The sequence below is a fragment of the Ogataea angusta genome (genome assembly GCF_019207475.1).
Source record: "Ogataea angusta isolate 61-244 chromosome Unknown 61-244_NODE_11_length_350522_cov_89.849751, whole genome shotgun sequence".
Lineage (NCBI taxonomy): Eukaryota > Fungi > Ascomycota > Pichiomycetes > Pichiales > Pichiaceae > Ogataea > Ogataea angusta.
The window spans coordinates 157,298-182,669 of NW_025065225.1; the positions used below are offsets into that span (position 1 = coordinate 157,298).

General features: G+C 58.0%; 19 protein-coding genes across 19 annotated transcripts; 8 read left to right on the forward strand and 11 right to left on the reverse strand.

Moving 5' to 3' along the window:
• Positions 1-27: 27 nt before the first annotated feature.
• Positions 28-1,656, forward strand: KL928_004838 (uncharacterized protein; the record flags this gene model as incomplete). Its single annotated transcript, XM_043205580.1, has 1 exon — positions 28-1,656. The coding sequence occupies one exon, from the start codon at positions 28-30 to the stop codon at positions 1,654-1,656; it is 1,629 nt and encodes a 542-aa protein (XP_043057833.1).
• Positions 1,657-1,765: 109 nt separating this feature from the next.
• Positions 1,766-4,006, forward strand: KL928_004839 (uncharacterized protein; the record flags this gene model as incomplete). Its single annotated transcript, XM_043205581.1, has 1 exon — positions 1,766-4,006. The coding sequence occupies one exon, from the start codon at positions 1,766-1,768 to the stop codon at positions 4,004-4,006; it is 2,241 nt and encodes a 746-aa protein (XP_043057834.1).
• Positions 4,007-4,058: 52 nt separating this feature from the next.
• KL928_004840 (uncharacterized protein) lies at positions 4,059-4,964 on the reverse strand (the record flags this gene model as incomplete). Its single annotated transcript, XM_043205583.1, has 1 exon — positions 4,059-4,964. The coding sequence occupies one exon, from the start codon at positions 4,962-4,964 to the stop codon at positions 4,059-4,061; it is 906 nt and encodes a 301-aa protein (XP_043057835.1).
• A 114-nt stretch (positions 4,965-5,078) lies between these two features.
• Positions 5,079-6,934, forward strand: KL928_004841 (uncharacterized protein; the record flags this gene model as incomplete). The annotated part of the gene is made up of 2 exons (XM_043205584.1): positions 5,079-5,299; positions 5,440-6,934. The coding sequence occupies 2 exons, from the start codon at positions 5,079-5,081 to the stop codon at positions 6,932-6,934; spliced, it is 1,716 nt and encodes a 571-aa protein (XP_043057836.1).
• A 19-nt stretch (positions 6,935-6,953) lies between these two features.
• KL928_004842 (uncharacterized protein) lies at positions 6,954-7,552 on the forward strand (the record flags this gene model as incomplete). Its single annotated transcript, XM_043205585.1, has 2 exons — positions 6,954-6,962; positions 7,034-7,552. 2 exons carry the CDS (start codon positions 6,954-6,956, stop codon positions 7,550-7,552), a joined length of 528 nt encoding a protein of 175 aa, XP_043057837.1.
• A 74-nt stretch (positions 7,553-7,626) lies between these two features.
• On the reverse strand, positions 7,627-8,560 carry KL928_004843 (uncharacterized protein; the record flags this gene model as incomplete). The annotated part of the gene is made up of 2 exons (XM_043205586.1): positions 7,627-7,651; positions 7,812-8,560. 2 exons carry the CDS (start codon positions 8,558-8,560, stop codon positions 7,627-7,629), a joined length of 774 nt encoding a protein of 257 aa, XP_043057838.1.
• Positions 8,561-8,606: 46 nt separating this feature from the next.
• Positions 8,607-10,042, reverse strand: KL928_004844 (uncharacterized protein; the record flags this gene model as incomplete). The annotated part of the gene is made up of 2 exons (XM_043205587.1): positions 8,607-9,698; positions 9,773-10,042. The coding sequence occupies 2 exons, from the start codon at positions 10,040-10,042 to the stop codon at positions 8,607-8,609; spliced, it is 1,362 nt and encodes a 453-aa protein (XP_043057839.1).
• Positions 10,043-10,134: 92 nt separating this feature from the next.
• On the reverse strand, positions 10,135-10,530 carry KL928_004845 (uncharacterized protein; the record flags this gene model as incomplete). The annotated part of the gene is made up of 1 exon (XM_043205588.1): positions 10,135-10,530. The coding sequence occupies one exon, from the start codon at positions 10,528-10,530 to the stop codon at positions 10,135-10,137; it is 396 nt and encodes a 131-aa protein (XP_043057840.1).
• A 59-nt stretch (positions 10,531-10,589) lies between these two features.
• KL928_004846 (uncharacterized protein) lies at positions 10,590-11,108 on the reverse strand (the record flags this gene model as incomplete). Its single annotated transcript, XM_043205589.1, has 1 exon — positions 10,590-11,108. One exon carries the CDS (start codon positions 11,106-11,108, stop codon positions 10,590-10,592), a length of 519 nt encoding a protein of 172 aa, XP_043057841.1.
• A 17-nt stretch (positions 11,109-11,125) lies between these two features.
• On the reverse strand, positions 11,126-15,427 carry KL928_004847 (uncharacterized protein; the record flags this gene model as incomplete). The annotated part of the gene is made up of 1 exon (XM_043205590.1): positions 11,126-15,427. The coding sequence occupies one exon, from the start codon at positions 15,425-15,427 to the stop codon at positions 11,126-11,128; it is 4,302 nt and encodes a 1,433-aa protein (XP_043057842.1).
• Positions 15,428-15,506: 79 nt separating this feature from the next.
• KL928_004848 (uncharacterized protein) lies at positions 15,507-15,905 on the forward strand (the record flags this gene model as incomplete). Its single annotated transcript, XM_043205591.1, has 1 exon — positions 15,507-15,905. The coding sequence occupies one exon, from the start codon at positions 15,507-15,509 to the stop codon at positions 15,903-15,905; it is 399 nt and encodes a 132-aa protein (XP_043057843.1).
• Positions 15,906-16,013: 108 nt separating this feature from the next.
• On the forward strand, positions 16,014-17,165 carry KL928_004849 (uncharacterized protein; the record flags this gene model as incomplete). Its single annotated transcript, XM_043205592.1, has 1 exon — positions 16,014-17,165. The coding sequence occupies one exon, from the start codon at positions 16,014-16,016 to the stop codon at positions 17,163-17,165; it is 1,152 nt and encodes a 383-aa protein (XP_043057844.1).
• A 48-nt stretch (positions 17,166-17,213) lies between these two features.
• KL928_004850 (uncharacterized protein) lies at positions 17,214-18,320 on the reverse strand (the record flags this gene model as incomplete). The annotated part of the gene is made up of 2 exons (XM_043205594.1): positions 17,214-17,732; positions 17,805-18,320. 2 exons carry the CDS (start codon positions 18,318-18,320, stop codon positions 17,214-17,216), a joined length of 1,035 nt encoding a protein of 344 aa, XP_043057845.1.
• Positions 18,321-18,441: 121 nt separating this feature from the next.
• On the forward strand, positions 18,442-18,984 carry KL928_004851 (uncharacterized protein; the record flags this gene model as incomplete). The annotated part of the gene is made up of 2 exons (XM_043205595.1): positions 18,442-18,528; positions 18,685-18,984. The coding sequence occupies 2 exons, from the start codon at positions 18,442-18,444 to the stop codon at positions 18,982-18,984; spliced, it is 387 nt and encodes a 128-aa protein (XP_043057846.1).
• A 41-nt stretch (positions 18,985-19,025) lies between these two features.
• On the reverse strand, positions 19,026-20,077 carry KL928_004852 (uncharacterized protein; the record flags this gene model as incomplete). Its single annotated transcript, XM_043205596.1, has 2 exons — positions 19,026-19,518; positions 19,746-20,077. The coding sequence occupies 2 exons, from the start codon at positions 20,075-20,077 to the stop codon at positions 19,026-19,028; spliced, it is 825 nt and encodes a 274-aa protein (XP_043057847.1).
• A 110-nt stretch (positions 20,078-20,187) lies between these two features.
• On the reverse strand, positions 20,188-21,531 carry KL928_004853 (uncharacterized protein; the record flags this gene model as incomplete). The annotated part of the gene is made up of 1 exon (XM_043205597.1): positions 20,188-21,531. The coding sequence occupies one exon, from the start codon at positions 21,529-21,531 to the stop codon at positions 20,188-20,190; it is 1,344 nt and encodes a 447-aa protein (XP_043057848.1).
• A 94-nt stretch (positions 21,532-21,625) lies between these two features.
• KL928_004854 (uncharacterized protein) lies at positions 21,626-22,921 on the reverse strand (the record flags this gene model as incomplete). The annotated part of the gene is made up of 1 exon (XM_043205598.1): positions 21,626-22,921. The coding sequence occupies one exon, from the start codon at positions 22,919-22,921 to the stop codon at positions 21,626-21,628; it is 1,296 nt and encodes a 431-aa protein (XP_043057849.1).
• A 1,222-nt stretch (positions 22,922-24,143) lies between these two features.
• On the forward strand, positions 24,144-24,660 carry KL928_004855 (uncharacterized protein; the record flags this gene model as incomplete). Its single annotated transcript, XM_043205599.1, has 2 exons — positions 24,144-24,479; positions 24,637-24,660. The coding sequence occupies 2 exons, from the start codon at positions 24,144-24,146 to the stop codon at positions 24,658-24,660; spliced, it is 360 nt and encodes a 119-aa protein (XP_043057850.1).
• Positions 24,661-24,683: 23 nt separating this feature from the next.
• KL928_004856 (uncharacterized protein) lies at positions 24,684-25,333 on the reverse strand (the record flags this gene model as incomplete). The annotated part of the gene is made up of 2 exons (XM_043205600.1): positions 24,684-25,024; positions 25,153-25,333. The coding sequence occupies 2 exons, from the start codon at positions 25,331-25,333 to the stop codon at positions 24,684-24,686; spliced, it is 522 nt and encodes a 173-aa protein (XP_043057851.1).
• Between the last annotated feature and the right edge of the window lie 39 nt (positions 25,334-25,372).

Here is a 25,372-nt window from a genome sequence, read left to right on the forward strand (position 1 = left end):
AATATTTTCAAATAGTCGATCCTGCACATGTCTGTCTCTGTTGCGCAAGACTACGTCGATGAGGGCGTCAGTTTTGATTCCTTTGATTTAGACGCGCGTCTAATTCAGGCCATCAACAAGCTTGGGTTTGAGCACCCGACGCTGATCCAAACACAGACCATCAAACTGTCTCTCGAGGAACGCAAGGATATCATAGCCAGGGCATCTACGGGCTCTGGAAAAACGGCAGCATACTGCATACCGATTGTGCAGTCCATTTTGGCGTCTGGCAGCGACTCAGAAGGCGTGAAGGCGCTAGTTTTGGTCCCGACCAAGGAATTGAGCAAGCAGGTGGCTGAGTTTCTGGGCCAATTGACGGTGTTTTGCGGCAGGTATGCACGCGTGCTGAATCTGAACGACAACGTGAGTGACCAGGTGCAGTTACAGCTGCTCACCGAGGGCAGAGAAATATATGTGAGCACTCCTGCGAAATTAATATCAGTTTTGGAGAAAAATAAGAGCGTACAGCTGACGAATTTGCGGTTTTTGGTGATAGACGAGGTTGATCTGATAGTCAGCTATGGGTACAAGGACGATCTGGATAAACTGGGAGAGTATCTAAGCATGAAGACAAACACACAGACTTTTCTTATGAGTGCCACGCTGAACGAGGAGGTGACGGAGCTGAAGACGAAGTTCTGCAACAAACCTGCTGTTCTGAAGCTTGAGGACGTTGACAGCGACAAGAAGAAGCTTGTCCAGTACTACATCAAAACCAGCGAGCTCGACAAGTTCCTGCTGATCTACGTGATTTTGAAGCTGGGCCTAATCAAAGGAAAAATCCTGCTCTTTGTGAACGAGCTGGACCGGGGATACAAGCTCAAGCTTTTTCTGCAAAACTTTGGCATCAAATCGTGTCTGCTCAACTCTGAGCTTCCCGTGAACTCGCGGCTGCACATTGTGGAGGAGTTCAACAAAAACGTCTACAATTTACTAATTGCCACGGACGAGTCCAACCAGGAGGGCCAATCAAACGACTTTGGTGTGTCGCGTGGTGTGGATTTCAGGAACGTGGCGTGTGTGCTGAACTTCGACCTGCCTGTCTCGTCCAAGACGTATGTGCACAGAATTGGACGGACGGCCAGAGGCGGCAAGAGCGGCATGGCTCTGTCGTTTGTGGTGGCAGCCAAGGAATGGGGAAAACACAAGGCCTCGAGTCTGGCCAGTGCGAAGAAGGACGAGAAGGTCTTGGCCAGAATCGAGCGGTCGCAGAGCAAGCTCGGGTACGAGCTCAAGCCGTACCAATTTAATATGAAACAGGTGGAGGCGTTCCGGTACCGGATGGAGGACTCGTTCCGGTCTGTGACCCGTGCGGCGGTGCGAGACGCGCGACTCCGTGAGATCAAACAGGAGCTGATGGCCTCTGAGAAGCTGAAACGCCACTTTGAGGAGAACCCGCAGGACCTGGTCACTTTGCGCCACGACAAAGACCTGGCCAGCGTGCGTGCGGACGCGCATCTGAAAAGAGTGCCTTCGTACCTGCTTCCAGAGGGCGCCCGGCCCGAGGAGAAGAAGGTTGGGTTTGTGCCCTTCAACAAGGTGAGGAAGGGCCGCGGCAAGAAGAGAGGCAAGAAGGTGGATGTGTTGAAGGGGGTCGGGAAGAGAAGAAAAACGTAGCTCGCCAATACCGCATACTATTAGATGTCAAAAAAATAAAAAAAAAAACAACTAAAAAATGAATATTTTTCTCTAAGCTCGCTATTTTTTTTCGTGTCTTGTTTTCATCATGGCAAAGAAATCCGTCAAGTTGGCTCCGTCTACGGCGGATTCCACCACAGAACTCCCTTTGCAACCGGGCCCTGTCCGCAGATACTTATCGACGACGCTGGCGCCACAGACAATGGCTAATCGTCGTGTTTCCTCGGGCAAGGAGACGGGGCTCGTTGTGCTGTTGGCCTTGTTCAGCGCCGTGATCCGGCTCCGCAGCCTCGACTTCCCCGACTCGGTGGTGTTTGACGAGGTGCATTTCGGCGGATTCGCGAGAAAATACATTCTGGGCCGCTTTTTCATGGACGTCCATCCTCCTCTGGCCAAGCTGTTATTTGCGGCAGTGGGTGCGCTTGGGGGATTTAATGGCAAGTTCGAGTTCGCCGAAATCGGCGACAAGTTCCCCGACGACGTGCCGTACGTCCTCATGAGACAGCTGAGCGCCTTTCTGAGCGTCGGCACCGTGGTCCTCATGTACTTGACTCTCAGAACCACCGGCTGCAAGCCGCTCGTGTCGTTCCTGACGTCTTCGTTGTTGGTGCTCGAGAGCGCCAATGCCACCATCTCGCGGTTTGTTCTGCTCGACTCGCCGCTGCTCTTCTTCATTGCCGCCGCCGTCTACGCCAGCTCCAAGCTCAACATCGAGACTCCGTTCACTCTCAACTGGTGGAAATCCCTGGTGCTGGCCGGCGTCAGTCTGGGCCTCGCCTCGTCCTCCAAGTGGGTCGGCTTCTTCACCGTTGCGTGGGTGGGCGTCTGCTGCGCCATCAAGTTCTGGTTCACCGTCGGAGACCTCACGCTGTCGGCCAAAAACATCGCCTCTCAGACAGTCACCAAGCTGGTGGTGCTGCTTGGCCTCCCAGCCATCATCTACCTGGCCGCGTTTGCCGTCCATCTCTCGTTGCTGCCCTACGAGGGCGACGGCGCCGCGTTCCTGTCGTCTGCGTTCAGAACCTCGTTCAAAGACACCACTGTCCCTAAAACCACCCTCGCAGACGTTGGTATCGGCTCTGTCGTCACCCTGAGACACGTGAACACCAACGGCGGATACCTGCACTCCCACAACCATCTGTACGAGGGAGGCTCGGGCCAACAGCAGATCACGCTGTATCCGCACCTGGACGACAACAACAAGTGGCTTGTCGAGCTGTACAATGCCACCGAGGAGCCAACTGCGTTCGAGCCGCTCATCGACGGAACCAAGATCAGACTGAAGCACGTGCTGACACACAGAAGACTGCACTCGCACGATATCCGTCCGTCTGTCTCTGAGATCGACTGGCAGAACGAGGCCTCCTGCTACGGCTACGAGGGCTTTGAAGGCGACCCGAACGACGACTTCATCGTCGAGATCGTGAAAGACGAGTCTGTTGCCGGGAAAGCACAGGAGACCGTCAAGGCCATTGACACCATATTCAGACTCAGACACGCCATGACCGGCTGCTACCTGTTCTCGCACGAGACCAAGCTGCCCAAATGGGGCTTCGAGCAGCAGGAGGTCACGTGCGCGGGCCAGGGCATCAGGCCGCTGTCGTACTGGTACATTGAGCAGAACGAGAACCGGTTCCTGGACCCCGACACCGCAGAGAAGGTCTCGTACAAGGAGCTCTCTTTCCTGCAAAAAATGGCCGAGCTGCACAGCAGAATGTGGAAGATCAACAGGGGCCTCAAGGCGCCGCACGCGTTCGAGTCGAGACCGGAGTCGTGGCCGCTTCTGCAGCGCGGCATCTCGTACTGGAAACAGGGCGACAGACAGGTGTACCTGCTTGGAAACCCTATTGTGTGGTGGCTGTCGTCGTTCTTGTTTGTTCCGTTCGGCCTTTTCGTCGTCTTCCACGTTGTGAGATGGCAGCTGGGCTACCCGCTTCCGGAAAGCCCTGTTGTTTTCAACTACTCTCTCAACACATTGCAATTTCTTCTTGGCTGGTTCATTCACTACTATCCTTCTTTCCTGATGGACAGACAGCTGTTTCTGCACCACTACCTGCCTGCGCTCTACTTTGGCATTCTGACGCTGGGCCAGTCGTTTGAGGTGATCTACTCAGCCGTTCTGAAAAAGAGAAGATCCGTGGCTATTGTGCTGTTCCTTGCTGTCTTTGCAGGTGCGGCCCATATGTTTGTGAAGAGATCGCCAATTGTGTACGGCTTCGCGTGGACCAAGTCGGCCTGCGAGGCGGCCAAGATGCTCAACTGGGACTTCGACTGCAAAATCTACCCGGACGAGCTGCCGCAGACCGGGGGCCTAAGAGACGAGCTCTGAGTATATAAAATTTAAGAGACGTCAATTTCAAGTTCGTTAGACACAAATGCATTCAGTGCGACCGCGACTCGTCAATGAGCGTCCGCAGCTGGCGGATATCTGCTGGCCCCGTGCGACAGCACCCGCCCACAATGCCCACGCGCTTGTACTGCAGACACTGTCTCACGGCGTCGACAAAATGGCCCGGCTCGCCCGACCACGTCTTCGTCGCGCCGTCGTACACCTCGCCGGAGTTCGGATACAGCACGATGCGTGCGTTCCGCAGGTTCTGGGAGTCCGAGAGCCGCCGATCGAGCTCTTCCACCACTGGCAGAGCCACCCTTACACCACAGCAGTTGGCGCCGACGGCGAGGAGGTTGCGATCGTAGTGGCTGTCGAGCCAGCCGACGATCTGCGCGAGCGGCGTGCCGTCGACGAGGGCCGTCTCGCGCACGCTGAGACTCAGATACCACGGTTTATCCTGTGTGCTGGCCAGCTCTGCCAGAACCCTTATTTCCTGGAACGACGGGATGGTTTCGAATGCTAGAACGTCCACGTCCGGGGACTGGGCGAGAAAACGGAACCGGCCCTCGTGGAACGCGCGCAGCTGTGCGTCCGTCACAGAGCCGTAGTTCCCCGTGTACTCAGACCCGTCGGCAAGATATGCTCCGTAGGGCCCTATGGAGCCGGCGATCTTCACGCCGGCGCCAACGTCGTACTCACGGCGTGCCTGCGCACAGAGTCCCACGGCCCGGGCATACACGGCGGCCGGGTCCTGGTGGTTTTGCTTGATGTTGGCGTCGCATAGCTGGTACGTTGCCGTCAGTACGATGTTGGCGCCGCTGCGCATGTAGTCGAGATGGATCTCCTTGACGGTGTCTGCGGAGTCGAGCACGGCGCGGCCGGACCACAGCCCGCCCGAGACGTCGACTCCGCGCTTTTCAAGTTCTGTTCCTAGCGCGCCGTCCAGAAGCAGCATGAAAGATCAAAATAAAAAAATATAAATTAAATCAGATAATTAAATATCAGATAATTAAATAATTAAATAATCAAATTGAATAATTAAATAATCAAATTATCGAATTCTCCAGTCATGTACACAGGCACCCTTGATTCGCTGCCGCACGAAAACGACCCCGCCGTCAACGTCGACGAGCTGTGGAGACGCACGTACAGGCTTGCACAGGAGTACGTGGTTGAGAACGAGCCGGCCGCCGTGCTGGAGCGCATACACACGGCCCACTCAGCGTTGCAGAAGACTGCGCTGCTGGCCGCGATGCTGCAGAGCGGCGTGCTGGCCGAGCAGGACGAGACGTGGCGGCCGCACCGGGGACAGGTTGTTGCGGCGATCGCTCAGCTGCTGCGTGAACTGGATCTGCTGGTCGTATTCGGCAACAGACCCGTTCTGACCGCCTTCTACGCCTTGCTTGAAGGATACACCAAGACGGCGCCAGAGGCCGGCACCGTTCTTGTGGAGGTTGTGCGCCGCGTGGGCGACACAGCATCTCTGAATGCAACATTTTATTATTTACATCATATCACCCTCGAGCACCTGTACTCTCGCCGGTGCTACCGCGAAATAGCAAGTCTGGAGCCGCTGTTTGCGCGGCACATGGCGATCGACCCGCTCAAGCTGCGCAGAGACGACGTGTTCGACGCGTACCACGCGCTCGCCATGTCGCTCATGAACATGGGCAGGTACCAGGAAGCACACAGACAGTTCCAGATTCTGTTCAAGCTGCCGGTGTGCAGAACACTGCCGGCCATCCAGAGCCTCGTCGCAGCGTACACGGTCAACCTGGTGCTTGTCGGGCTGAAAAAGGACGCCAATCTGCTAAAATACGGCGGCTTTGTGAGTCCCGCGTGCTGCCAGCTGATCCAGAGCTACCAGACCTGCCAGCCGACGAGTTTTTCCCAGACGGTGGCCAAACTCGCCAAGGAGACGCACGAGCTGGCGCCGGAGGTGTTCCGCGACCTCGAGACACAGATGCGGACGCGGATCTTGCAACTGAGTCTCGAGCCGTACAAAACGGTCGACCTGGCCACCGTGCGGACGATCGACGAGCGCGAGGACGTGGCTCTGCTTCTGCGGCGGCTCGGGTACGCCGTGGACGCCGGGACGGTTCACGTGCCGCGCACGGGCCGTCGGCAGCCGCTCGACACGACAGCGCTGGTTGCGGCGATCAAGTCGCTCGACACGGTCACCGCCAAGACGAAACAGAGCGCACAGCTAAGAGAGGCACAGGAGCTGTGCAAACAGCGCAACCTGTCCGTCTAGTCGAGCTCGCCGTACGTGCCGCGCCGTTTCGTGGTGTCGTACTTGCGGATGATGTTTTCCTGGCCCTCGTCCTGCGAAAACGCAAACCCGCGCTGCTTGCGCATGCGGTGCACCTGTCTGACCTTGCGGATGGTTTTCTGGAACGAGGAGAACCGCGGCTTGTGGTCCTGGATCTGGTACTTTTGGATTTTCTGCACCTTGTGGTAGAACTCCGGGTTCCATGTGCGCTTGTAGTATTTCCACAGCAGATCGCGGAGCAGACACAGCACAGGCACGATTATGATAGTCATCCAATAGACGAGCGAGCCGAAGATCTTTGGCACAACGCCCCAGTACTCCTTGGAGACGCCGACGTGGGGCGCGACGCTGGCGTACACGGGCAGAACCACAAACAGGAGCGCGAGCGAGCCGGGAATGGCCACCAGCGTGAACTTGGTCCATTGAGACGAAATAAGGGCCGCTTTGCCCAGAGCGGTCACCAGACACGCGGTGTAGATCGCAATGCCGAACCCCCAGTGGTCCATCGTCGTGCCGTCGGCGAGCTGGTTGCCGTACTTGAAGATGTTGATGAGCGCGATGTAGATGATGGCACTGTGGTAGAAGCCGTTGACGGCCCACGACCAGAAAATCTCCACGTTGAAGAAGTGGCCCGCCTGGCCGATTTTGTATAGCTGTGGATACTGGTTCAACATGTTGGCCGTGATGTACTGGTCGAAGATGCCGATCACGAGCGGCGGAAGCACAAGGAAAATCACGTTGTACAGCGTCAGCGTCCACGACTCCACCATCGACTGGCCGCTGAACCCGTTGCTGAAGACGTACCAGAACTGCGTCATGTAGAACACGATGTTCTTGTAGAACGAGTACAGAATCGCCAGCGACAGCCGCTGGTACGACCACGAGCCGTGCACGAGCAGCAGCTTCTTGAGGTACTTGAACTGGCCGATCGCAAAGTCTGCGCTGCGTGCGGCCTGCATGCCTTCCATGCCGCTGATGCCGACGCCGACGTGCGCGGCCTGGATCATCGACACGTCGTTGGCGCCGTCGCCGACCGCCAGCAGCAGCGCGCGCTTCTTGCGCTTCACGAGCCGCACCACCAGCGCCTTCTGCAACGGCGACACACGGCAGCAGATCACCGCCTTGCACAGAACAGCGATTTCCAGCAGCAGATCCTCGAGATCGGCCTCCAGAGCAAAGCCCAGCGACTTGCCGTCGATCACCAGCGCCAGCGAGTTGATGTCGTCCTGCGACAGCTGGTTGCTGCGCAGGATCTCCACCTTGTCCAGTAGATTCTGCTTCGTGTCGCGCTTGCTCTCCTCGTTCACTATCAGCAGGTTCATGTCCTCGCTCAGCAGCTTGCAGCTCATGCCAATGTTGATCGCCGTCTCCTGCCGGTCGCCTGTCAACACCCACACCTTGATGCCGGCCTCCTGCAAGACCTGGATCGTCTCGGGAACGCCGTCCTGCAGCTTGTCCTCGATCGCCGTTGCGCCCAGCAGAAACAGATCCTTTTCTATCAATTCCGCAGCACTGTCCAGCTTCTCAGACCGGTTCTCCAGACTCGTCGACGCCTTGTTGTAGATCTGGCTCCATTCCTGGTACTCCTGCTCCGGAACCACTCTCGCGGCAATACAGAGCGTCCGCAGACCTTCCACGGCAAATTCCTCCAGGTGTTTTGTGGTGGCCTCGAGAAACTCGTTGTTGTCCGCAAGCCGCGCGAAAATCACCGTGTCGGCGCCCTTCACATACAGTCTGATCTTGCCGTCGGGACACCGGAAAATGGCGCTCATTCTCTTCCTCGAGGAGTTGAACTCGCAGATGTTGAGCAGCTCGTACGTGAGCACCTGGCCGTCGACCTCCATGCTGATGCTCGACGGCCTGCGCACGGTGAACTTGTAGCCCAGCATCGCCGCGCCCTCGACCAGGGCTCCCTCGTCGGGCGATGCGGCCTGGTACTTGATGCTGTCGCCCTTGATTTCTGGGATCACCGTGTGGCACGCAGCCAGCAGCGTGAGGAACTCGTCGATCACTTTTCTGTTTCTGTGCTGTTTGCGGTCGACCTGCAGCTGCTCAAAAGTGTGGTAGCCGATTTCGATGCCGCCCTGGACGCTGGCCTGGGCGTCCTCCGGGATCTGGCCGATGTAGCAGCGGCCGCCAATGGAACACGTCTTGAACTCCATGATGTTTCTGGTCAACGTGCCTGTTTTGTCGCTGAAAATGTACTCGATCTGGCCGAGCTCCTCGACGAGCGACGACGTGCGCACCACCGTCGGCGAGTCCGTCGGCTCGTAGTACATGTCCAGGTCCGAGGCAATCAGATACGCCTGGTAGTACTTGATGATCTCAACGGTGACAAACAGCGAGATCGGCACGAGGTTCGAGAAAAGCACCCAGTACGTCAGGATGTCGGCGAAAAACAGCTTCACCTTGCTCGTTCCTTCCAGATAGAGGTAGCCCAGATGGTTTTTCATGAAGGCGATGTTGAGAATGTCGCCGAGCGACGAGACCACCGACAACACCAGCAGAATGCCAAACAGCGCAATCACCTGCAGATTGATGATCCGCTCGACGTCGGTCTTCTTGATCGGCGCCGCCGTCGCGTTGCGCATCAGCTTCGTCTCGTGGCCCGTGAACACCACGATTCCCTGGATCCAGACCGTGTTGCGCAGACTGGCGCCGCGCAGAAGCAGCTGGTCCGGGCTCAGCGGGATCTCGCGCCCGTTCAGGTACAGCGTACCCTCGTACGTGTACAGACTGCTGTTGGGCCGCTCGCTGAGGATTTTGCCCTGGCATTGGACCAGCTGCTGCGGCGACATCAGCCCGGCGGTCTCCTCGCGAGACTGCTTGATTTTCAGGTTCGTTTCGCCGTCCAGGTTCGCCGTCTCGATGTAGCACAGCCCTTCCGGCTCGGACGAGCTCAGCAGGATCAGGTCCGCGGGAAACGGCTCCTCGCTGTTCACCTTGACGATGTCGCCGACTTTGACGTTGATCCATTTTTTCATCACGTACTGGCCCGTTCGGAGGTCCAGAACCTCGATTTTGGACCGGTTCAGCTCGTTGTCGGACGAGTTGCGCTTGATGTCCTCGGTGATCTCCTTGACGGCCGAAACAAGCAGCACCACCATCAGCGTGCCGATCGTGGTGTACCTGTTGGTCGGAGACACGGACGGGACCTGCTGGATCACCGACGTGAACAGGAAAAACAGGTTCGCGTACTTGGAGAACTGCTCGAACAGGAACTTGGGCACAAACGTGACGAAGTTGTACTTGGTGGTGCTGATGTGGTTGTCGTAGTAGCCGAGCCGTGCGTTTGTCTGCGGGTCGTTGATGTAGATCGTGCGCGGGCTCGTGTCGTCGGTGTTGTTGTGCTTGCGGAAGTACCGGCGGATGTCGAACACGTTGGCCGTGTCGGTGGCTGGTTCCGGCGGCGGCGTGCTGCGCGACGGCTCGTGCGAGTCGTCCACGTTGTCGTACGCGGTTCTGCCCATTTTGGTGCGTATCTGGCCGACCACAGAGCGCAGGCCGCCGCTGGAGCCTGCGGGCCCGTAGTTGTCGCTCTCGTAGTCGCTCAGAACGTCCGAGTCGAACGGGTTGTCGTGCAGGGGCCCGGCCGCGTCGTAGTCGTTTGCCACGTTGGCAAACGCGGCGGCAGAGCTGGCAGGCTCTGGCGCAGGGTCGCGGAACGGGTCGTCCACGCTGTCCAGGTCGACAAGGTCGACAAGGTCGTTGCTGGCGCGGTAATTGGCCGCGCCAAACGTGTTGGGATCCCCGTGAGACATGGGAAAATATTTATGAATTAAAAAAATAATACGGGCTCCAAAAAAAATGGCAACGCCAGCTCTACTAAATCTCTTCTCGTGTATTACTCTACCTATGCCTCAAGACTCAGACGGCCCTTAGGGTTGGTCACCTTCACGCCGATGGCCTTGGCACGAGCCAGGATCTCGACTCTGTTCTTAGCAGACACGTTGTGGGCAATTTCAGCAGCGTAGGTCTTGGTGTGCATGATCAGACACTCCAGGTCCTTGACGTTCTTCACCAGGAAAGCCTTGTGGCCCGAAGGCATCATGTGTCTGGTCTTCTTGTTGGATCCATAACCGATCTTTGGCTCTCTGATGGTGCCTCTGAATCTTCTTCTGACACAGGAGTCGATACCCTTCTGTTTTCTCCAGTTCTCGGCCACTCTGTGGTATCTGTCCGAGTGGTGTCTCTTGAACTTCTTGGTGTGCTTCTTGACGATCTTTGGGTGTGGGAGCGATGCAGCCATGGTTGGTGAAAAGATTATCGTAGAGAGTATTTTATTTTACTTTGAAAAATTTTCTAGCCCTAGGGCGGGTCACGTGGCCGCCCCCCAAAGGAGATAGACCTCGAGTGCGGCCGCTCTCGTCGATCGTCGCCATGCATTATTTTATCGACCAGGACACAACGTACGAGCCCGTGCGGCCCTCCTTCGACACAGACGTCATCCGGCTGTACGGGCTTCGTCCCATCGCGCAGTCGCTCGCCAGGGTCAACCCGGACGGCTCCAAAGGCGTCAAGCTGCGCAAGTCGTACAAAAACCACGTCGCCGACCTGCCGGGCAAACGCGCCATCCCCACCGAGCGAACGCTCTCGCCGATCGTCTTCCGGCCAGACAACCCGGACCTCGGCGACGTCCAGCTCAAGCAGTATCCGCTGGAGCAGCTGAAGCCGCTTCTTTCGTTCGAGAAGAGCTCGATCAACGGCGTGCCCGGCTTCGACTCCAGCAAGCTCGCCATCGACAGTTTCGACTCGTCGGCCAAGAAAGAGCGCAAGAGAAAGGGCACGCCCACGACGCCGAGCGAGCCCGACCAGAAAAAACGCCATGTCCAGGTGCATTTCGGCTAGTGCTTTTTCATCTTGTGTCTTATTATCTTGCCAAAATGCACCATTAATGTCTGCAAAATGTATTTTTTCAGATAATTCGCCAGGTCGCCGATTCCCCACAGCCTGTTGACGATGTCCAGGGCGGGCAACAGCAGCTCAAAGTCCGTCACATTCAGCAGCTTTCTCAGACCCTTCCCGCGCACAGAAACGACCAGCGCGACCGGCTCCATGTGGATCGACTGGAACCAGTAATACCGGCCGGCGCGGCTGATCATGAGCTTCGAGGAGGACGCGTCAACGTGCTCTTCCTGCTGCTGCTGCCCGTCCTGCTGCTCCCCCACAAAGTACTCCAAAACCCGCTGTCCGACGGTCTCCTCCAGCCCCAGTTTGATTGGAGAGCTTTTTATATCCACCCGCTTCACCACGCGAATGCCCCCCACCGGGCGGTCCATAGTCCACGAAATCTCAAACATGTGCGTCGATTCGACGCCCGAGAGTAGCTGCGGGAAATAGGCCCCGGCCATGTTTCTTGCCCGTAGCGTGCCGACCAGCACCCTGTTTGTCGTGGCCCCGTTGGCCAGCTCGATCCTGTTGAACGTGCCTTGCGCGATCTCCAGCTGCAGAAACGGCCGGCTTGCCTCCACCATGTCCATCTTGATCCTCCCCACCTGTAGAACCCACTCCAGCTCGTCGTCCCGCAGCCCGCCGCCGTTCACCAGAAAACGCATCCGCGTGTACAGCTCGACCAGCAGCCGGCTGCGCAGCGGCGACGGCTCGGGCAAGTACGCCAGCTTGCGCGACACGTCGGCAACTTGCGCGAACACGGCGTCCAGGTCGCTGGAGTCGGCCACCATGGCCAATTCCTGGACCGCGGCGTTCAGCTCCTTGGACCGCGGCTCGGAGTACAGCAGCAGCGTCGCGACGAGCGAGTACAGGGCGCGCGCCTGCGCCGAGTCGAGCCGCGTCTCTAGCCGGGCCATGTTGAACATCAGCACGTTGCGTCGATCGTCGCCGCCGAGACTGCTCGTGCGGTCGAACCGCAGCACCATCGCCGTCCGCGCCAGGACCTTGTACTTTGCGGGCGGGTCGGCCAGGAACAGCGGCCAGTGCGGACTGGCGCCGTAGACTATCGCACCTTTGGGGTCGACAGACCGATCGATCAGGAAGATATCTGTATCCTTCAAAACCGACCCGAACCGCGTCGCCAGCGGCCGCGAGCCCACGTCGTCCAGCTTGCTGCCGTCGTTCACGCTGACGACGCTCACGTCGATCTGCGGCGTGCTCAAAAGCACAAAATAGTCCGCCGCGTCGTTTTCGATGAGCTGGATCTGCGGCTCGCTGATTTTCACCGCAAAGTCGTCGCACGTGACCAGCCTCCGCGCCGAATGTTCCACGGCGCGCAAATCACTCTCAAAGGTGTCGATGCGCAGGCTGCGGTCTGCAAAGCTCACGTCGTCGTGCACAGCCGTTTTGGCCCGCCCCTGCGCCTGCGACGCCCGCGCGGTGCGGTACGCCTGGTAGCTGCGGTAGTACGAGTACGAGTGCCGGAATTCGAGCCGCTGTAGGTACTGAAACACGCGGTTGCGCACGGCGCAGTTCCACTTTGCCAGCGGACGCGATGCCTCGACAATGTTGCGGAACTTGGCCGAGTCGTGGTCCAGAAAATATGCCATTTCCTCGCAGTGGAATAAATGCAAATACTCTACGGAAACGGCCCCCAGAGACTCCATGCCGTGCTCCTCGAAGTCCTGGCGGTCGAACCACGGCTCGGCAGCGGGAGTGAACTCGTCGCTGCCCGCCTTCTGCTCCTCAGCAGCCACCACGCGCACGTCCACGTTGCAAAATCGAACCTCGCCAGTGTCGAACCTCATCTGCATCAACTTCACCTGCTTGTTGAGATTTTCGTTCTTGAGCACCATCGGCTTTTTGCGCTGGTGCAGCTGCAAGCGCAGATCCTCCATCTTGGCTTTGAAGCCAATAGCACACCTGTTTTCTGGATCGTCCAGGTCGAGACGGTAGCCGTGGAAAATGTACAGCGGGTGGACGGCGAAGTTGTACGAAAAGGACGCAAGATGCGACGCGAACTTGACCGACTCCAGAGCGGTGCCAAAAAGCGGGCCGTTGCGGATGGGCAGCGACACGCCGCTGCTGAAGAGCGTGAACCACTTCGTGAAATAGGAGAACGTGACCGGGGTCACGTGCACAGAGTTGGCGGACGATCTTGTTGTCAGGTGGATGCCCATGTGAATTGTGTTTGTGCGGAAGCCTGCGTAGGAGTCGTGGTTGGGAGAGCGTGGGGGCAGCGCCATGTGGACGGCATAATGTGGGGTGGCTTTATTTTGGGAGCGCTCGAACTTGAACGACAGCTTGAACTCGACCTCGCCGCCGAGAGAAACAGCCTGCTTGAACGATGTGCGTGGGGGCAGTGGCGAAAAAAGGCGTTCGTTGAGGTAGTAGCCGAAAGTGGAGGTGGAGAGGGACTTTTCCAGTTTGTGGCCAAGATACACCGGGTCTGCACTACACCAACAAGGCAGGGTAGTCAAATGGTCAGGCACTCCAAACATTGTTTCGCTCGCCCGCACAACGGCAAAGTCGTCCGGTGCGTTGCGTGGGTCGTTCAGCTCCAGCCGCACGTTCTTGCGGAACACAAACGAGAACCCAGCCGCGGCCCCGTGCAGCTCGTACGGGTCCATCGAGCCTTTGATGTTGATTTGCAGCCCGGCGTCGGTGGCCCACACGAGGTCGACATGGCCGTGTGCAATGAGGCGCAGCTTGTCCCAGATGCCGAGTTTCGGGCTCGGGTCGACCCTGGGCTTGCTGAAACTGTCGAAACAGAGCGACAGCTGGCGCAGGACCGGCTGGATCGAGGCCCCCCACGTAAGCATCACGGGGTGGTCGGTCAGCACGGTGGCTGTGAGCTCTGCAAGCGTTTTCATGGCGGCCATGGTGCGCGGAACACGCACAGACTTGTCTGCCTCCACCTCCACGTCGCACCACCGCCAGTCGCCGCCCAGTTGTTCCAGCAGCACCACGTTGCCACATACACGCAGACCTGCCGTATTCTTGCCCCACGGTACCCACGCCAACGGCAGCGGCAGTTCCAGCAGGTGTGCGCGCACCTGCCCCACGGAAAGGTCCACATACGCCGGCAGCAGCGTCGTGTACTGCGTGTCACGCGGCATGCCCTTGCCCACGCGCTCGATGTAGGCAGGAAGCGACTCGTCCATGTGTGGGGGGCCGACGTTTATATCCACCTCCTCCAAGTACAGGGACATGACGGGCGCGCCCGTGGCGGCGGGCTGGCGGCGGCCTTCTAGAAATTGCCCGTTGCGCTCGACGGTAGCTGCGAGTTTTGTACGGTACTCGCGCACGAGCCGGATCCACGACGAGGAAATGTGCTCGTTGAGCGCATCCAAAAACTCGCCGCCCTCCAGCAGCCCCCACTTCTGCAGCCGTGACCGCTGCTCGACCCTGCCGAGCTGGTATATCATGCCGAGCTCGGTTTCAAACGGGTCGTTCTCAAAACACACCGCCACGAGCCCGGCGCGGACACGTATGTCGCTCAAATGCACCGGCGGTCGTGCGCGGGGTGCAATGACCAGCTCGTCGCTGCCTGTGCGCAGCGTATGCACGTGCTGCTGGAGGCTTTTGGCCGTATTGGAGGCGCTATCAAACAGCTCGTAGATGAGGAACCCGTGGGGCAGAGAAAGCTTGGCAAACGCGACGCGGACATCTATGCCGCCGTCCGCTGCCACATTCTGGACGCTCAGCAGCCGCGTCCACCGCCCATGCCGCACAATCTCCAGCCGCACGTCGCCGACGGTAGCAGCGGTGGCAGAAAAAGAAAGATCTTGGCTGTGCACGCGAAGGTCGAAACTGGCCAGATGGAGCACAATAGTGCTGTTGGCGACGGTGACTGAGGGCCAGGCCCCCTGGCTGGAGGAAGAACTCGGGGAGGAAGATTTAGGCGGCACAAACAGAGAGAGCAGCGCAAACACGAGCGGCAGGGAGATGTCGGCGTCGATTGCGGGCATTTCGAGCCGCGTGCCGTCCGCTGGGCTGTGCGAGTAAGTAAGGTGGGGAATATCGAGAACGTCCTTTGCGTGGAGACCGTGCGCGGATGCATGCCACGACTTCCCCTGAACGAGCACCTTGACCGCAGAGACGGCGACAACTGGCACCGGCGCGTTTGGCGAGAATGTGACGGCTCCTGCGACGAGATTACCGCTGGCATGCAACTTGCCCTGTTCTATATGCATGACCCCACTGAAGTCAATGTCCGACACCCCCACGTTAAATCTTGAGTCGGCGTATTCCATGTTCGAAATTACCATCGACAGTCTGTAGACACGCCCCCTTGAAAATCGTACGCAGGCCGAAGCAACGTGCATTTGATCTATGGAGAACTCGTCGATGCTTAGCAGTGTCTCTGGGACCCACCAGAGCACGAGATCTAGCGCGATCTGCCAAAACGACAGGCCTGTGGCCTTGTCTCGGGACGGTGGTGACTTTTTGGTGGTTGTTTGTGCTCGATTGACCGCCAAGGAGCCGAGGTATATTTTGAAAAATGGCCGCGAACAGCCGCATGCAAGCGCAATGTGGCCGACAGCGACGCTCAGGCCCCGTACGCGCACACTGAGCCCGTATATTGCTAGTGGTAGCAGCAGGGAGAACGGGGCCGGTGACAGGCCAATGCCGCGGACAGACACGCGCACGCCCAGCAGCACGCCCAGCACAGGCCACGGCAGAAGCACAAGAGCCAGAACGACACAACAGTTCATTTGGCAAGACGTGTAGCCAAGGTTGCTTTCTGGGGAAAAAGACCGGGGCGACGCGCCGATAGACGTGTGCAGTGGAAAAAATCATGAAAATTTTTTATACTTTCCAATATTCAATCAGTATAGCATGCCTCCTAAGAACAAAGTTAAGATGGACCTGGGCTCGTTCCTGGCGGACGAGAGCTTTGGCGGCTCGTGGGCGGACGAGGAGTTCGACATGAACACGCTGGAGGTGCCCGTCAGCGGCAAGCCGTCGGGAAGCAGGGGCGGAGGAAGCGACAGGGACTACGAGAGAGCCGAGTATCCGATCCCGGACCGCGCGCCATACACCGCCAGAGTGAGCAACCTGCCGAGAGACGCGCAGGAGGACGAGATCCAGGCGTTTTTCGCCGACAACTTGCGCATTGAGGACCCGTTTGACGAGATTGTCGATTTCTACGCTCCAAAGGACCAGCACACGGGGGCGCTCAGAGGATTTGCGTTCATTACGTTCAAGAACAGGAGGACTTTGGAAGAGGCATTAAAGCTATCGGGACAGAACCTGGGCGGCCGTGTTGCGTACGTCAGCGTGGCTGCTCCCACAAAGGAGCCGTTTGGGGGCCGTGGAGGCCGCCAGTTGCGTGGAGACGTCGACTGGGGCACGATGCGGGACGGCCCACGCAGCGAGCAGCGCGAGCAGCGCGGCGGAGACTTCAGAGGCGACAGGATGCGCGAGCGGGCGCCGGAGCCGGACTGGGGGGCCGTCAGAAACACGCCTGTGGTGCGTGAGGGCAGAAGAGAACGGCTGCCGTCTCGCAGAGAGCCGGCACCGGAGCCGGACTGGACCGCCGTTAGAGAGGGCGCTGCTGTTCCCGAGCCTCGGCGCGAGCGGCTGGGACCTCGCAGAGAGCCACGGGCCCGTGGGCCGGAGCCAGATTGGGGCGCCATCAGGAGCGGCGAGCCCGTGCGCGTGGAGCGTGCGGAGCGGGCGCCTAGAAGAGAGCGTGGGCCGGAGCCGGACTGGGGTGTTGCCAGAGACAGCGTGGCGGAGGGCATTCGCAAGAGGAGCGAGGGCGTTCTGCGCAGCAAGCCAAAGAAGCCGGAGCCGGACGTGGACTGGGAGAACCTGCGTGGGTCTGCGCTGAACAAGGAGCGCAAGCCGCGCGAGTCGAAGGAGCCAGACACCAAGCAGAAGGCCAAGACAGACGGTCCGAAACAGTCGTCGTTCAACGTGCTGCCAGTGGAAGATGACGAGGACGAGCTGGTGGCCGGAGCTGAAAAATTGTCGGTGAATGAGTGATCGCACGTTTAATTAGATGATGGAACAGAAATGAATAGAGAATCGTAGTCACACCATCTGCTCGGGCTCGCCACCGGGCCGCGAGCTGAGCCGTGCGCTGCGGTTGCGCTCGTAGAACACCAGCACGTAGTGGTAGTACAGATCCTCTTTGCGGATGCCCATGATGCGCCAGAAGACCGCCGACAGCAGCGTGAACTTGTCGTTGACCGTCTGGAACGCGAGCGTGTCGATGTCGCGCAGGTCGTCCGGGTGGAACGGTCTCTCGTTGACGATCTCCATGATGGACGACTGCAGCGAGCGCAGCTCCGGCATGGGCGGCCGGTCGAAGTCGCTGTTGTGCATTGGGGTCGCCTCCTCGACCGGGCCGGTGGGCGGCGCCGTGGCGGCCGACGTCGGGCCCTCGCTCGCGTACTCGCCGTTGCGCACGAGCTGCAGCGACGCCAGCAGCGTCTGTGCCTTGAACTTGGTGGAACGCGGGAAGAACAGGTCGCTCACGGACTCCGCGTCGTTGAAGATGCTGTCGAGACTGCGGTCGCCCTGGGCCTCGGCGGTGTGGCGCGAGCGGGTCTGGTCGCGCATGAAGAAGTCGCGCTTGCACATCGGACAGCAGCCGCGCCGGTTCACGAGCCAGGGGTCGACGCAGTCGGCGTGGAACACGTGACCGCAGATCAGCCCGCGGACCTCGTCGTCGTCCAGCAGGTTGTCGAGACAGATCGCGCACATGCCGGAGGTGAAGTGGAGGTCCTGTGCGGCGTCGGCGGACGAGGCTGTAGCAGGAACGGTCTCGCTGAGCTCGATGTTGTCTGTTTTGCTCTGGTCGGCGAGATCGACCTCCTCCGGCGGCGACGACATTGCGTCGTGGAAGTCGTCCTGCTCCTGCGCGGTGTCCCCATGGCCCGCGTCCTCCTCGTACACCAGAACGCCCTCGTTCCTGTTGATGACGTCCTCCTGGCCGCCGTTGAGCCACTTGGCGTACGTCTTCAGCGGGAACAGGTCGTCCACCTCCTCCTGCGTGAGCTTGCGCTTGCGCGAGTACCCCTCGCGGCGACGGGGACGGTACCCGTGCAGATGGCGGTGGCCCGCGAGGTTGAGGGCGATGTCGTGCTCAAAGTACGGCTGGAGGCCGTTCATGGACGCGCGTCCCGTGGGGCCCATGTAGAACGGGTTGCGCGCAAACTGCGGCGCCGAGCTGTACAGCCCAAAGCGGGACCGCACAAGGTATCGGAAGGTGAAGAATATGAACAGAACGGCGATGATCACGCCCACGCACAGCGCTATGAAGAACAGCACCGTGGACGGCTTGCTTCCTATGAAGTTTCCGGCCACGTTGGCGGCCGAAGAGGTGGCGGAAGGAGCATCCGAGGTCGAACTCATTAATTTGGCCTAAAACAAGAGGGAAAAAAAAAGTTAATTTACTAAAAAAAGCTAGCCAGCGATTTTGCACATGATCACGGTGAAGGCGAAAAGACAGGGCCTGACGGTGTTTGTGAGCGTGCCGGCTGGCGCCGGGGTGGGGGAGCTCAAACTGCGGCTGGCGGAGATGCTGAACAGCGCGGGCGGGCTGCTGCTGCACAGCGAGCCCGTCGAGCTGTCGCAGACGGATGCAGACGTGCCGGTGCCATCGTTCGAGGAGGCCGAGGAGACGGCCGAGAGCGGCGAGGCCGAAGCGGGCAGAGAGAAAGTCACCGCTGAGGGGTTGCGGATTGCGTTGCTGGACGACCTGACGCGGGAGGTGGACGAGCTGGAGCTGCAGGACGGGCTCGCGGTGGCGTTTGCGTGGGGGCACGAGCAGTTCAGCGTGGCACAACCGCAGGAATAACTACGCATACTCTAATAAGTGACTTTATTACTAAACACTGCCTAGTTGACCAGGGCAGAAGCAGTGGCAGACTCGTATTTCCAGGTTGGTGGCAGCACAGCAACGGTTCTGTAGTATCTGGCGAGTCTGTGGATTCTGGACTCGATCAGAATCAGTCTGAACTTGGAGTCCTTGTCCTTTCTGTTTCTCTCCAAGTGCTTTCTCACGGAAACAGCCTTCTTGATCAGGTAGTACAGGTCCTCTGGGATCTCTGGAGCAAGACCGTTGGACTTGAGAATTCTCAGGATCTTGTTACCGGTGATCACCTTGGCCTGGTTGACTCCGTGGGCGTCTCTCAGAATGACACCGATCTGAGAAGGAGTCAGACCCTTTCTGGCGTACTTGATGATCTGCTCAACAACATCCTCGGACGAGAGCTTGAACCAGGATGGAACGTTTCTCGAGTATGGAATGGCGGAGGAAGAAATTCCTTTTCCCTGGACGGTTAGTATTCGATACTTATCCAATACATGGCATAGGATTGGTGCTGCGCAGCTTGCACCGCTGCAGCCCGAATCAAAGGCGTGTATTGGGCAAACGGCTACCCACTTTGCTGTGCATACGACCCATGTTGATAGAATAGTTTGAGTAAAAATTTTTTGGTGCTGAAAATTATCTACCCGCGCGCACGTGACACAGAGCCAGGGCTGGAGCCCTGGCAGACGTTGGTTGCAGGACGCTCTCTTTGGCCGTCCGTCGGTCGGCCTGTGGCGGCGCGCGACTACTCCACCTCCGCCCTCAGCTCGTCCCAGTCCTCCTCGTCAGCCACCTCCACAAACCGGTTCGCGCTCACCTCGCCCTTGAACTGCTCCAGACACCCCGCGTACAGCATCTTGGCGTCCTGCTTTGCTGTCAGCGGCCGGTGGTACACGAGCACGAGCGGGTTGCTCAGCCGGCCGTCGTCCAGCGTCTTGGAGTAGCTGAGCACCACGAACCGCGGCGAGTTGTCGGGCAGCTCCTCGAGCAGCGCGTCGATCGACTCGATCTTGTCGTCCGGCTCCTCGTACAGCACCTCGTACGACTGCGGGTCGATCATGTACACCTGTGCCTGCATTGTGTTGCTGCGCGCGCTCGAAATGCGGAACTTGCGCAGTGTCTGCAACGTGGGGGTGGAGAACGAGTACAGCGACATGATAAGGAAAAAAAATATTTTAATTCTACCTGCTAGCTCAGTCCCGCAAGCTCGGCCTCCTCCTCGACGGTGGCGCGTTTTTTTAGCACCAGATCGTGGCCCGTGACCCGCTTGTATATGTCCTTGACGTCGTCTGTCGTGGACTCGAAATGGGACGACGGATCGTACGACCTGGAGATGTAGATGTGGTCCTTGGAGCCGTCATCGATGGGCTCGTACAGCTCGGCAATGCCCATGAGCACGTCCTTGGTGGCGCCGATCACCTTGAAGGCGGGCTCCAGCTCCAAGTGGGGTTTATCGGTCTCGATGATCGTCGAGATGATGGCCAGATAGTAGCCCCTGGCGCAGATGTTGTGGGCCGACGAGATGGTCGCGATGTAGATGTCGTTTTTCCTGCCCACCTGGTTTTGCGGGATGATGATCTGCGCCGAGTCTGCGTCCGACGTGTTGGGGATAGGGTGGTCCAGAATGCACATGGCCCTGATCACCTTCTGGCCGGTGCTCCTGACTTTTTCAGGGAAGTACGTGGGGTCGGCGATCACCACCGGCGCCTTGGCCACGCCCTCTTTGGTCTTGACACCGGCAAACTTGCCGTCCTCGTACAACACCTCCTCGATCGGCGTGTCCAGCATGAACGTGCCGCCGTAGATCGCCGAGAGTCTGGCAAAGCCCTGCGGCAGCTCGCCGAGCCCGTACAGCGGGTAGATGTATGGCGACTTGCCGTATCTGGCAACAGAGCCCAGATACAGGACGATTCTGTCGTACGTCTCTCTGGCCGGCTGAAACAGGTAGTCGTCGTTCGACCACAGCGCCATGGCGTGGCCAATGAAGTCCTTAGTCCCCCGCTCAAGCCCGTACTTGTTGTACAGCTCGTCCATGGTGATTTTGTCCAGATCGACGCCGCCGTGCGTCGAAACCTCGTCTTCCTTGTACTTGATGATAAACTCGAGGAAGTTCTTCATTCTTCTCTTCTCGAAAAAGCCCATCAGCGGCGACGAAATCGCCTCCGTCTGGTTCGAAGGCACCTTTGCGATCCGGCCGCCTCTGTACACGTACGAGCCCGAAATTTGCTTGAATTCCATGTACCGGGTGACATCGGTGTGGACGAGGATGTTGGTGAGCTCGCCGTTGGACATGAGGAACTTCGGGATCAGGTCCACGCACCAGTCGCGGTCCTTGCCGAACTGGTCGCTGTACGGCTTGCTGGGCTTGAACTTGGAGTACAGCTGGGTCAGGTTCAGCGAGGCGCTCTCGCCGCCGTAGTAGTCCTGCTTGTCGATGTGGAGCACTTTCTTGCCGTCAATTGAGAGCAGACCAGACAGAATGCACTCTGTCAGGCCCGTGCCGAGCACAATAACGTCGTAGTCGCCTTCCATAAGAAATAAACTGTTATGAAATGACAGGATTTATTTTTTGATTGCCTTCCTGCACCGACGGGTCGAAAATAAAATTAAATAAAGTAAAATACAATTATATATTTAATTTCTTGTGCTTGAACACACGCGTGCCGCCCGCGCCCTTGTAGTCGCCGGCCACCTGGCCGTTGCCGCGCAGCTGGTAGTAGTAGCACACAAGCCCCTCGAGCCCGACAGGGCCGCGCGCGTGGATCTTGTTGGTCGAAATGCCAACCTCTGTGCCGAACCCGTACCGGAACCCGTCAGCAAACCGGGTCGAGCAGTTCCAGTACACGCCTGCCGAGTCAATCCCAGCAAGAAACTTCTCGGCCGTCGCCTTGTCCTCCGTCACAATACAGTCCGTGTGTTTCGAAGAGTGCTCGTTGATGTGCAAAATGGCCTCCTCGACGGTTGCAACGCTCTTGACGGCCACGTCCAGCGACAGGAACTCGCGCGAAAAATCAGACTCCTGCGCCAGCACGCTCTGCGGCTGATCCTTGAACAGCTCCGACGATAAATGGCACGTCACGCCAGCCTCGCGCAGCGCCTGCAACACTTTTTCGTGGCTACCATCTTGCACGAGCTGCGAATGGAAGAGCACCGTCTCCACGGCATTGCAGCCCGCAGGATAGTTCGTTTTCGCGTCCACAATGATCCGGCACGCCTTCGCAAGATCTGCAGCCTTGTCCACGTAGATCGAGCAGATCCCGTCCGCGTGGCCCAGCACAGGAATCTTGGTGTTTTCTTTGATGTTTCTCACCAGCTCGTTCGAGCCGCGTGGAATCACCAAGTCGATATATTTGTCTTGTTTGAGCAGGTCGCCAACCTCCTCGCGCGTGCTGATCAGCTGGATCGCATTCTGTGGAACAGCAGTGTCCTCCAGAACCTTATTGATCACCTTGGCCATCGCCTGGAACGTGTGCAGAGACTCCTTGCCGCCCTTCAAGATCGCCGCATTGCCCGACTTGATGGCCAGCGCGGTGATATTCGCAATCACCTCCGGCCGGCTCTCGAAAATGATCAGCAGAACGCCCACGGGACAGGTCAGCCGGGTCAACGTGAGCCCGTCGTCGAGCTCTGTCGCGAGAGTGACCCTGTTGAGCGGGTCTTCCAGATTGGAAACGTCCAGCACGCCATCGCACATTGAGTCGAACTTGCCGTTCTTGGACAGGTCGAGCCGCTTAATCAACGACGCCGACAGCTTGTTTGTCTCGGCGAGCTCCATGTCCTTTCTGTTGGCGGCCAGGATATCCTCCTTGGCGGCCTCGAGCCCCTGCTTGATCTGGTACAGCGCGAGCGAGCGCTGCTCGTCCGAGAGCGTTTTGAGCACGGTGGAGGCCAAATGGGCCTGCTGTGCAATAGCTTTGGACATGGTGACTAAAATGATTTTTTATTTTTTATTTTTTTCAATTTCTTACATAAGCAGCACGTTGGCAATTAGACGAGGCTCGGCGCCCGGCAAGAAACGCTCTTTTGCGGTGGCGTGCGCTGTTTTAGCGCATGCGAGGTGCAAATTGGGGGCAAGCCAAAGGCACTGCACAGGGTCTTAGGGTGCACATCACGTGCTTCCAGCTGGGAAGCTCTTGTACGAAATTGCACCGTTCGGCCAACGGCTTGCAGGTGAAACACTGCGCAAGTACTTGCCATCACGAGCGTGGCAGTGCGTGTTGGTGGTGAAATGATCTTCAGGACACAAACGCGCCCCACGATCTGCAGGCAAAAAAGGGTGCCTGAACACGGTGCGAAAGGAGGCTTCACTGGCCAGTGTGGATCTAGAATCTGGGTTTAAATCCCAGAAAGGAAGGAATGGCGTGCTGCAAAATTGCAACTACCCCGAAAGGGGAAGTGAAGAAGGCTCTGTTCGGAGGCTTGGCTATTTTTAGCAGCGGGCAAAACTGAAATGAGCAACTCCTTGACACGACTGTGCGGTTGTTATCGCAAGCTCCACAATAATAGCAGCAAGCATAGAGTTATAAGCGCAGGAATTGTTCACCGTGTTGGGCTATTGTTTGCTAGAAATTTCTGCTTCATGTAATTTCCGAAAGTAGAAAGTCCTCGAATTCGGTATCGTGTATGAAAAATTTTCTGGATGATCCCCTATATGAGGTGGCGAGATATAAATAGAGCCAATTCCCACTTGTGGATTCTCATCATATTAATTAATCGAAATGCAATTCTCTAAGGTTATTGTCGCTCTCGCTGCTGTCGCTTCCGTTCAAGCTGCTAACAACTCTTCCGAGTCCTCATCGGTCTCCACTGCCGGTGCTGCAGTGAACACCTACGGTTCCGTTGCTCTCGGAGCCGGTCTTGCTGCTGCTTTGGCTCTCTTCTAAGCACAAAGTTTTGTCAACTACTCGGTACAATATGCGCTTCCATTTGCTAGACTCATTATATAATCCCGTGCCAGGTGGAACTGGACTGTTCTACTTCTGATAGTCCGTTTTGTATTAATTTATTTATGCTTGGAAGAATATCAAGTTGGTAGGTGTGTAGCCGGATTAATTTTAATTAATACTGAAGCTTAGCCTGCTGTACGTCTGTAATTTCCTATCCGTTTTTTCTTTTCCCTGCCGTCGCGTCGATTTCTACGCGTCATGGAAGTCGCCCATGAATCCGGTCTCTTGGCCCTCGCCGCGAGCGTGCGCCCACGCAAACGGCTTCGCCCTTGCACGGAGGTCATCTCGCTTGTCAGCTCCGAGGGCCAGAGCTTCGACGACGAGCTCGAGGTCACAAACTCCACAGACAGCGAGAACGAGCTCAGCGAGGACAACATCGGGCTCGAGGCCGCCAGACGCAGTCAGGCTCAAGAGTCACAAAACGGGACCCACTACGCACAGTCTCTCGAACCCTCTGCCGCACAAGACAACCCGCACATCACAGTGGACTCGCAGTCCTCTTTCGAGCCCTCTACCGAGCCCTCAAACCCGCCCGTCGCGCGCGCGCCGTCGCCCATCCCCACGGCTGTTCCACAATCCACACAAGTCCACCCACCCAACTCATTTAAAAAAACACTCCCCCATCTGGCCAAACCCATCGCCATTCCGGCGCAACCACGGTACCGCGTGGGCCTGTCCAAACGAGCACGAGTCGATCCTTTACATTCCTACTTAAAGAAAAGCCAGCCGCAGCAGCCCTCATAACTCGTCGTGCGACGACACAATCTCCAGAAGCTCCGTGTCAAAAACCAAAGTGGCATCGGGAGGAATTACGGCTCCGGCCCCGCGCTTGCCATACGCCAGCTCTGGAGGAATGGTGAGCCGCCGCTTCTCGCCCACACACATGTCCATGAGTCCCTGGTCCCAGCCCTTGATCACGTGCCCCACGCCGAGCATAAACCTCAGTGGCTGGCCGCGCTCAACGGACGAGTCGAACACCTCCTGTGTGTCGTACAGTCTCCCCGTGTAATGCATCTTGACAATGTCGCCAGAGGTGGTTTTCTGTGTGCACTCTTCCGGTGGCACTCTGTGGGTGATGCCTATTTGGAGCTCCGCGTTAGCGGCGGCCGCCAATGCCAGAACAATTAGTGTTTTGAGGTTCATATAACGACAGTTTTTCGACGCAAATTTCAAGTTATTATTTTTCGTCTATTTCTACAGCACCCACGTCGCTCGACGCAAAACGGCCTGCCAACGGTGACACACGCAGCAGCTGGGCCGAGCGTGTCGGGGACCCAGCCGCCGACAGTCCGGTGTATCGAGGCTGCTACTTGGGGAAGACGCCGGCCAGCTGCCCCACCAACGTCGCCACGGGCCGGAGCACAGGCCCTGTGTACGGGGATATACATTTAGTTACCATTTATTTACAATTATTTAGCATTTATTGT